Below are 10,338 nucleotides of genomic sequence, written 5' to 3' on the forward strand. Positions count from 1 at the left end.
TCACACACACACACACACACACACTCTCTCTCACACACACACTCTCTCTCACACACACACACACACATACACACACTCTCTCACACACACACACACTCTCACACACACTCTCTCACACACACACACACACTCTCACACACACACACACACATACACACACACACACACATACACACACACACACACACACACAGAGACACACGCACTGCCTTCTGGGTCAGAGGCATAGAAGATTAACTAGATAATGCCCATGCTTTGGCTTAGGTTGTAAAAAAGCTGATTACACAGGGAAAATCCAAGACTAGGAAGGCTGGTTGTCACGTTGTTTTCTTAAAGGTGGGTTAAACAAACAGGCTTGAGCATGTAGCAGGCCGTCAGACCAGTTACGTAGTTTTCTATTAACTTGGCTGTGAGGTCCAGCAGAAGTTCTTAGAATGGGTAAGAGAGAGTTCCTCAAAATGGTGTCGCCAGACCTTGCTTGTCAGTTGAGTTTTGTGGTTTGTCCCAGCAAAGGGTGCAAGGCCTGGACTGGGAAGGAATTGTTGGTCCGTCCGTTCGTCCATCTGTCTCTGTTTTTGTTTTTGAGACAGGACTCACTCTGGTTTTGGCTGGCCTGGAATTCACTCTGTCGGCCAGGCTAGGCTCACACTTACGGTGCCTCACCTGCCTCTGGCTCCCGGGTGCTGGGACTGAAGGCAGGCGGCAACTCTGTCCCCACTTCATTTATCCCAAGTGGTGTTTGACAAGTCTGATGATGTGCAGGAATGGCTCCCACCAGCCTGTCTCCTCAGACCCTAGGGTTCTGAAGCCAGTTTCCAGTCATTTTGGGGAGAGTAGGAAAAACAGCAACAACAGCAAAAAACCCGGTGCTTGGGGCTGGAGAGATGGCTCGGTGGTTAAGAGCACTGACTGCTCTTCCAAAGGACCCGGGTTCAATTCCCAGCACCCACATGGCAGCTCACAACTGTCTGTAACTCCAAGATGTGACACCCTCACACAGACATACGTGCAGGCAAAACACCAATGCATATACAATAAAAATAAATAAATTATAAAAAAACAAAACAAACAAAAACCCCGGTGCTTTAGGTCGTGTGCTGTTAATTGATAGGGATGACTTGTTGATCCCTCCCAGTCTCCATCCCCTTCAGTTCAGGAGAAGGGGGACCTGTGTGCTGTGACGGGGGAGAGCAGTGCAGCTGTCAGCTTTCCCACCTGACTCTGAGCAGGGGGCTCATTTGCCCAAAGTGCTGCAGGACAGAGCTCAGCAGCTACCATTCATAGCCACGGAGGGTTGAAGGGATGGGTGGGGCAAAGGTGCAGTCACCTGGTTGGGGGATGAGGGGAGCACATCTCAGGGAGTATTAGAAATCTGAGAAGGATGCTTCGGGGTAGATTTCTGGGGCCCCGCCCAGCCTAACTGTTTCCTTGTTCCCCAGGGGATGGTAACCTTCACCTGAATGTGACGGCAGAGGCCTTCAGCCAGGAGTTGCTTGGCGCCTTGGAGCCCTATGTGTACGCCTGGACCGCAGAGCAGCGGGGCAGTGTCAGTGCTGAGCATGGCCTAGGTTTCAAGAAGAAAACCGTACTTGGCTATAGCAAGCCACCCGTGGCTGTGGAACTTATGAAGCAGCTCAAGGCCCTGCTGGACCCCAAAGGCATCCTGAACCCCTATAAGACTCTGCCTGTTCAGGCCTAACTGGAGCTTTTCAGCTCATTGCTGCAAGATGGTGGCGCCTCGGGCCTGCAGGGTTGGTGGGCCTGGAGGCCTCCTGGCTGGTGGCACTTGCAATGGACCAGGCTACTGTCTCATTGGCTAGGGACGAGCCAGCTCTGAGCTCCTGCCAGCTCCCTGTGGGCAGGCCAAATGGGTGGCCAGTCGCCCCACTCCCAAACAGGCCAAATCTCAGTGCTCTGTGGTAGCCTGTGGAGACCCGCCTTTGTTGGCAGCTCCGGGAAGAGTGCTGTGTGGGCCGCAACAGAGCTGTCCAGTCCCAAGTCAGTTACCACAGTGACCTGAGCACCACAGCTCGTTCACTTAGGGCTGAGTGGAATCTGCTGTCACACCAAGCAGGTCTTGGATTGGTAACTGTGGTCCACCTGACCAGGCCATTCCTTTTGTTTTGTTTTGATTTGAGGGTTTTGTTTTGTTTTGTTTTGTTTTTGTTATCTCTGATTTGTTTGCTTTGAGACATAGTCTCTCTACACTACCCAGGAATTTACTGTATAGAATCAAATTGACCTTTAACTCACAGTGATCTGCCCGCCCCTGCTTTTGCCTCTGTCTCCGGTGCTGGGAGTAAAGGCAAATGCCACCACACCCAGCCTACCTGGTTCTTGAAGACCTGCCTGCGTGGTAAGCCAGTGTGTGTGGGCTGCCTTTGCCTGCAGAGCTTGGTTTCTGGTTATGGGACAGTCCCACAACTGAAGTGATAAGAGGCAGCTGTCAGTTGTGGGCACACCACATGGTCTGCACACTAACCTCTAGGACCTGGCCAGTCTCATGAGGTTGAACCGAACTTATTTTATTTTATTTTTGCTGTCAATCAGTTTCCAGAAAACTTTTGAATTACCTCCTGCCATTGCTGCTGGAAAAGTATTCACATCAATGTAAATTCACATTAAGTTTTGGCTAGTTCCTGCATGCATAGGGCTCTCTAGGTCGCCATTGTGTCTTCACACGTGGACTGGGAGGCGAATGTGGAGGGGCCGGTGAGCGAGTGAGGAACAAGAGGTTGTAGCCACCCTGCTCAGTAGTATGGTACAAACACGTACGGTGAATGTGGGGGGGTCCCAAAGAGCAGGTGCGTGTCAACCCTTCTTTCCAGTGCCAGCCTCCCTCTTGCCCCAACTGGGCATTCATTTCTGGAGCTCAGGGGGTGAGGGACAGGCAGGGAGCCTGTAGTTCCCCCTTTTGACTAGCTGTGCAATGCTCCCTTCTGTTCATCCATCCCTGGGCAAGAGTCACTTCTTAGACCCACTCCGACTTTTCTTTTGTGGCTTAACGTTAGTACATTTTGACGTTAGTGGTATCTAAGCCTCACTGAAAAATGGCGTGGTGTAGCAGTATGCGGCTGGAAAGCAAGCTACCCAAAGTTGCATCAGCTCTGACCAATGCTCCCTAGGATAAGGGAACAGTGCATTCCACCCACCCAGAAAACCTAAGTTAGAAACAGATGGGAAAATGAGCTTGCTACTGAGTCGGCCGACTGACCAACGAGATTGACTCCGGAAACCTCAGGCCTCCGACACAGCCAACGACTAATTAATGTCTGAAGACTCAGACCTCCGCCCAGGGAGGAGAGTAAGCCTGTGAGAGAGCTGGGCGTGGTGGTGCTAGCTTGTAATCCAGCATTCAGGAGGCAGAGGCAGGCCCATCTCTGAGTTAGAGAGTTCCAAGATAGCCAACGTTCCATAGTGAGAGCTTGTCTTAAAAAGCAAGAGCAGGGGGGCTGGAGAGATGGCTCAGAGGTTAAGGGCACTGTCTGCTCCTCCAGAGGTCGTGAGTTCAATTCCCAGCAACTACATGGTGGCTCACAACCATCTATAATGTGATCTGATAGAGCAAGAGCAGGTGATCCAAAGAGCTGACTGCTCCCATTCCCTTGCAGACAGGAAGTCTCCAGTGTGCAAACTGGAGGGGCTATTGTGTTTGGATTAGTTTAGGATTCTACCTCCAGACATCTAAGCTGTAGCAATATGAGACATGGTTACCTAATCCAGGGGGTGGGAGGAGCATAGTCAGAGCCTGCGGCTTCTCAGTGACTGAGAAAATGGCCCGGAGGGGTCTCAGTCCTAGGGAAGATGCTTAGGACATGGGCAGGGCCTGCCTGGCACGACAAGGTCCTCCAGAGCAGTGTGTCTTGCAGGAGGACAGATGTCACCTGAAGATGGTCAGGATGCAGTGAATTGTATGGTTGCAGACCATACTTACTAGTTGGACTTGTGCCCGCTGGGCTCAGCACATCTACCCAGTCTGTGGTGGCCACTCTGAACCTGCCCCTGCCCCTGGACATGTGGGATGCAGGAGGTCCCTCCCTGCTTTTGACCTGGGGACCTTGGTTGCATCTTCCCATTGCTGGCCATCTGGACTCCCAAAGCCTGGGTTGGTAGGTGACCCATAGGCCCATCGAAGAGAACCCCTTCCTTGCTCTAGGGGCTCAGTGGGGGCCAAGAGCAAGCACATGTGAAGGGGGGCTACTGTTGTCAAGTCATTAATTTGCACCCTGGTGGGATCCTTCATGGTGAAGTGTCCCACCTCTGAGCCAGTGTCGGGTTTTTGTTGTTGTTTCCCCCCCCCCCCTTAAAAAATATGCAAGTGAGCTGGGTGTGGTGGCACATGCCTGTAATCCCAGCACTTGGGAGGCAGAGGCAGGTGGATTGCTGTGAGTTCGAGGCCAGCCTGGTCTACAAAGTGAGTCCAGGAGAGCCAAGGCTACACAGAGAAACCCTGTCTCAAAAAAAACAAACAAAATGCAAGTGGTGTGAGGTAACTTTTTCCTCAGCATGGTGTTGGCTCTGTTTCTTAACAAGTAAACTTTATTATACAACCCAACTAGCTTACACAAAAGGGAAAAAAAGGTTAAAGGGAAACAAGAGTGAACCTTCCGGTATCCGTTTCACTGAACGGGTCCCTAGGTGTCTCTGGCCTGCGCGCTGGTCCAGCCTGTTCACTGATCCTCTTTCCGATTTATGTGTGCTTAAGACTGGTTTGAACCTACTGTTCCTCTCTGTCCTCTCTGCCAGCCTGTCTCTCACTTGCAAGGGGCAGTCTCCCTCTCCCATTGAAGGTCGATTAGAAACACAATAGTCTAAGTGGAGTCCCTGTCCCCTTCCTGAATTCCAGGCCCAGGATGGCTCCACCCAGTCTATCTCAAGGTTAATCTCAGGGGGTATCCTTGGTGTGTCCAAGGGCACAGCCCGCCAAGACTGCTTTCACCTGTGACAAGGTTTACAATCCTTTCCACAGCATGGCCCTTTACCATTGGTTAGGGCCAGGTCTGCTCCTGAAAAGTCTACTTGGCATTTCTGTACCAGGTCTGAGGACAGACTGTGCCATGTTCTGCATAGACTCAGATGTAAAGAGGGCATGGGGTGGGGTGGCCTTACTCTCAAGCACATCTTCCTGTCTCTCTGTAGATCCAATGCCCCGAGGAAGCGCTGTTAAAATAAGGCAGAGAAATAGGCTCAATCTCAACAGGCTGAGATTGCTTTATTGCAAACAGGAGAGCAGCTGCAATGATTCTACGCAGGCTTAGAGGGGCTGGGACGTGCACGCACGCACATACTCCTGCAATTACGCACAGTACACACAGCTGCTGGAAGTTATAGCTATGCTTCTGTGGTTTGGTGGGAAGCAAGGTGGGTTGTTTTCGTTACTTGGGCGGATTGTTTCTGCAGGTGGCGTGGAGTCGTCCACCTGCTCTTTATGAGGTACAGCATGCCTCAAGTCCTCATGACGGGAGGCTATCACCTGACAGGTTCAAGGCTAGCCGTAAGGTTTTAGAGCAGCACTTGGCAGGGTGGTTCATGAGAAAGGGCTCCAAGACTTGGCCAATGTTTGGATGAGGCCCGAGCTGCATGGGTCTGGCCTGCCCTGGTGCATATGGGCCAGCCCGCAGTTGGCCTCCCTGGATCCTGATGTTCCTATCTACAGGGCTGCAGAAGTCTTTCCCTGTTGGCCCTCACCCAGCAGGTTTACAAACAGGTGCTCCTTGGGACAGTGGCCCTACAAGTTGGACTCTTCTTCATCTATAGTTTTTTGTTGTTGTTGGTTTGGTTTGGTTTGGTTTTTCGAGACAGGGTTTCTCTGTGTAATAGCCTTGGCTGTCCTGGACTCGCTTTGTAGACCAGCCTGGCCTTGAACTCACAGCGATCCACCTGCCTCTGCCTCCCGAGTGCTGGGATTAAAGGTGTGCGCTACCACGCCCAGCCTTCATCTATAGATTATGTGGCTATTAGACACCTCCTTGGTTCACAGGCAGTATAGTTGTCAGAGCTACATTTTTGGTTTTGTGGCCCTGGGGTCTTTGGGACAGTGGGAGAGGGTGCAGAGTGGCAGGGCACATTCCAAGTGACTCATGGGATATCTAACACCCATTTAACTAGGTGGGAAGATTTGCCTCTGACTCTGGGAAATGAAAACCTGGGGGCAGCCAGGTGAGTCCTCCCACTGGTTCTCACTGAGCCCTGGCCTGACAAGGGGTGCACTTGAGGGAACCCCTGGACTGGAGCTCTCCCTACTGCAGGTCCCACCGGCCTGGCCCCTGGCTGCTCTTGCCTTCGTCTTGGTCGGTAGCCTCCTGGTCATCCTCCCCTGGCCTGAGTTCTATAACCCAGAAATCAAGAATCGACGATCCTTTGTTCTCTGGTCACCTGTGCCTGAGACAGAGCTGGGCTTGATGCCGGCTGGCCAGACAACACCGAGTGGAGGAGCAAACTAGTGGGATCTACCAGCCTTGGGTGGCACTCTTCCCCAGGGAGCTGTGGGTCTGGCTGAGACCCATGGGGCATAGGCTTTGTGCCTAGCATGTTAGCAGAGCTGGTCTGAGAACTCTAGGTACATAGAGCTGTCCCTATACAAGGCATCTCATGGGCCAGCAAAGCCAGTTGGAAATTCCTGTGTCTTTTGTGCAGGGCCATGATCCATTGGACACTAGTTTTTGGTACTCTAAGCTGCCATATCCCCTGAGTGAAGGGCTGGAGCCCACAGACTCAGTCCCAGGCAATCTCTAAGTAGAGCCCCTTGGTCACAGCAGACTGTCCCTTCTGTTTGGCTGGCGAGCCCCGTCCGAGCTTCATTTAGGAGGAGCTTGTGGCTGTATCACACTGTCCTGTCTTTTCCCAGTGGCATAAAAGTAGACGGTCTCTTTTTCCTGCTCAGGCCCTGTAAGTCAGCACAAATCTAGGGAACTAGTACCCTGGCCTGAAAGAAAGAAGGGTGCTAGTTTGGGGACCTGACTACATGTGCCCTGGGTGATCTGCCGCCTTGTGGTCCACTGTGTCACTGTGGAGCAGCTAAAGTATCATATTTTGGGAGCATGTGAGATCCACTCTGGCCCCCTGTGTCTCCGTTTGAACCTGTGTAGCCTGGGCAGTAGGATACCCGAGAGCCTCTCAGAGAGTGGAGCAGCCCTTTCCATTTTCAGAGTGGAATGTGGGGGAGGTGAGGTGCAGGGTGGAGGCCAGCCTGGTACTGCTTATCTGCCAATTCACCTGCTGTTAGCTTAGAGAGTTGCTTGGCAGGCCCCTGCACTTTAAGCTCTGGGATGTGTGCCTTAGCAAATTATACCTAACACCTGCCCTCACCCCCACTCCCCCACCCCCACCCCCACTCCCTCACCCCCACCCCCACCCCCGCCACCACCACCCCCTGCCTGCCGTAGAGACGGTTATTGAAAGTACTGTGTGAGGTCCTCCTTTCTTTCTCTCTCTGTCTCTGTCTCTGTCTCTGTCTCTCTGTCTCTGTCTCTCTCTCTTTTTTAAACAGGAACCACCTAGGTTTTAGTGTCTAATAGTTGGGAGACAATTTATTAGGCCATGAAGACACTAAGTTTGAAAAACTGGGAGGGGAAGGGGATCGCTTTATAAACTAACTATATAAGCTGGGGTAAGAATGCATGCCTTATAAAACCAGTACACTTTTAACTCCTTGTTGGGGCACTACTGTTGCTGGGTGGCGCACACGCCTTCAATCCCAGCACTTGGGAGGCAGAGGCAGGCAGATCTCTGTAAGTTCGAAGCCAGCCTGGTTTACAGAACAAATTCCAGGCCAGCCAGGGTTATTACACAGAGAAACCCTGTCTGGGGAAAAACAAATACCCATCAAATAATAAATGAATAAAACCTGTGTACACATAGTAGCTAGGTGAATGAAGCTGTTGGTTTTCTCTTGGCTTGGGAAATTGGTGTTTGGGTTTCAGTATAGGTCATCCGCAGCTTCTTTCACCTCTTCTGGATGGTAGATAACTTTTTTTTTTTAAGATTTATTTATTTATTATATACACAATGCTCTGCCTGCATGTACACCTACAGGCCAGAAGAGGGCATCAGATCACATTATAGGTGGTTGTGAGCCACCATGTGTTTGCTGGGGATTGAACTCAGGACCTCTGGAAGAACAGATGGCAGATATCTTGTTTCTGCCTTTGAGTGCTACCCTAGCCTGGGTCATGAGGTCAGTGATGTTTTTCTCCAGATTGTCAGTGTGACTGTTTGGTGGTCATTCTAGTTGGGGATGGTTTGAAATTCATCTTGTGTCCGCTGCAAGTGTGCCTCTACCACCAAGGTGATGTTATATATGGTCTTGGGATCCATCTTGGCCAGCTCACTTGTTGCCATGGTTGGTGGTGACATCTCTTAACTGTTTACCTATGTCTTAGTCAGTGGGACTCTTACAACGGAAAGTATTAATTGGGGCTGCCTTACAGTTTCAGAGGTTAGGTCCGATTATCATCACAGCAGCAAGCATGGCAGCAGCATTCGGGCAGACACGGTGCTGGAGAGGTAGCTGAAAGTGCTACCTCCAGATCAGCAGGCAGCAGGAAGAAAGAGAAGCCACTGGGTCTGGCTTGAGCCTTTGAAACCCCAAGGCCTGTCCCCGATGACACACTTCCTCCAACAAGGCCGTTCCCTAGTCACCAGGCATTTAACTACATGAGCCTATGGGGCCATATATTTATTCAAATCACCACACTTAATGCTTCGGTTTCTCAGCCAGCAAGTCCCTAAAGCCACTGCTGCTTACGACAACGCAATCGTGAGGGCTTCTAGCTCTTATTGCTTGGACACACTGGTGAGCTGAAAGGGAGCTGCTATGTTGAGGGCAAGGACGGCATAAGAGCTGCCTCACCCAGAGTCTCTGCTGTCTCTGAGTCTACTCAACCATATGTGGTGGCCTGAATGAGAAAGCCCCATGGGCTTGGTCCTTAGTTGGTGGAACTGTTTGGTGAAGACGAGGAGGTGTGGCCTTGTTGGAGGAAGTGTGTTGCTTTGGGTGGACTTGGAGGTTCGAAGGCCATGACAGGACCTCTCTGCTTGTTTCTGTCCTGTCTCTCTGTCTCTCTCTCTGCCTTCATCTTGTGGATTACATGTAAGCTCACAGCTACTGCTCACCCACCATGCCTGCCTGTGGCCATGCCCTCCACCATGGTGACCATGAACTAACCCTTGGCAACAGTAACCAAGCCCTCAGTTAAATGTTTTCTTTTCTAAGTTGCCTTTGCCATGGTGTCTCTTCACCCCAGTGGGACAGTGACTAAGACAGCATCTCTGGAGCCTGTATCCTCCTTGCCGTCTGTGTGGTGAGTGTTAGGGTTCGGGTGATCAACTGAAGAAAGGTTCCGAGGCTGTAGGCAAAAACAAAGAGTGGTTTTACTCTAGCATGCTAGGATCGCCTCTCTCCTCTGGGGCTCGACCCCGAAATGAGCACGCAGGCTCAATTTATAGACAGTTGGAGGGATTTGTGACGACAGAATGTATGAGCAGAGTGTACGAGCAGATTCAGGACTGGCTGTTTGGTTGGTTATTGGGGTCTTCTGAGTCAGTGAAGTTTTTGCTCTTACTCAGGAGTTGACCTTTAATTTGATTGGATGGGGCCAGCTCTAGCTGTGTTCTTTATCAAGGCCATGAAGTAGTAAAAACTTAGTATCTAGTCATTTTGTCCTATAAGTTGATTAGCTGCGCATGAGCTGTCTATAACTTGTGGGTTTTTTTTTTTTAAAGACTTGTTAGAAACTTGGCCTAGTTAGGCAGAATGAAAACCTGAAGCCTGTCATGGGGTTGGTTTAGTCAAGCAACTGGGATCATTGGGGGGCTTGGGGGTCCCTGGGGTCAGGTCCCTTCAGTGAGGGGTTTCAAAATACTGTCCTCCAAGCACACAGCCTACCTTGGCATATAGCCATCCCTTTATATCTCTGGCCAAAGCAAGGAGACAAGGCGTTGAGTGTTCTCATGTCTAAAGGCACACAGGGGGCCAGTGTTCAAGGCTCTCTCATAAGGTAAGAAACAGAGCTAGTCACGAGGGACAGGGTCAGGGCTGCCACCACCATGGATTGCTGTGGCTCTGTGAGCCAACTGTCAGTCTGGATGGGATGTTGTTCAGATGGACTCACTTCTCAAGTGTTAAATATGCTAAGCATTTCTCAGAATTTTAACTAAGTTAGTAAGTAAAGAGTTTTGAGATAGGGTCTTACTATGTTTGTAACCCTGGCTGACCATGAACTGATAGCCCCTACCCCCACACACCTTTTGAGACAGGGTTTGTTTCTGTAGTCCTGGCTGACCTGAAACTGGATATGAGGGCTAGGCTGACCTCAAACTCACATTAGTTCCACCTGC

The 10,338-nt window shown here is 50.9% G+C and overlaps 1 protein-coding gene across 6 annotated transcripts in view; it reads left to right on the forward strand.

The window, feature by feature from the left end:
- D2HGDH (D-2-hydroxyglutarate dehydrogenase) overlaps positions 1–10,338 on the forward strand; it is a 338,149-nt gene that overhangs the window by 17,217 nt on the left and 310,594 nt on the right. For 5 of the 6 annotated variants that reach the window (XM_084778623.1, XM_084778622.1, XM_084778626.1 and 2 more), the window contains exon 10: positions 1,440–2,320. In XM_084778623.1, the coding sequence (XP_084634749.1) occupies positions 1,440–1,699 (260 nt within the window). In that variant the 3' untranslated portion in view covers positions 1,700–2,320. Of the gene's footprint in view, positions 1–1,439; positions 2,321–10,338 lie in introns of those variants that run through there. The other variant, XR_014778527.1, reaches the window with a different exon arrangement.

The sequence above is a fragment of the Acomys minous genome (genome assembly GCF_964271855.1).
Source record: "Acomys minous genome assembly, chromosome: 4".
Lineage (NCBI taxonomy): Eukaryota > Metazoa > Chordata > Mammalia > Rodentia > Muridae > Acomys > Acomys minous.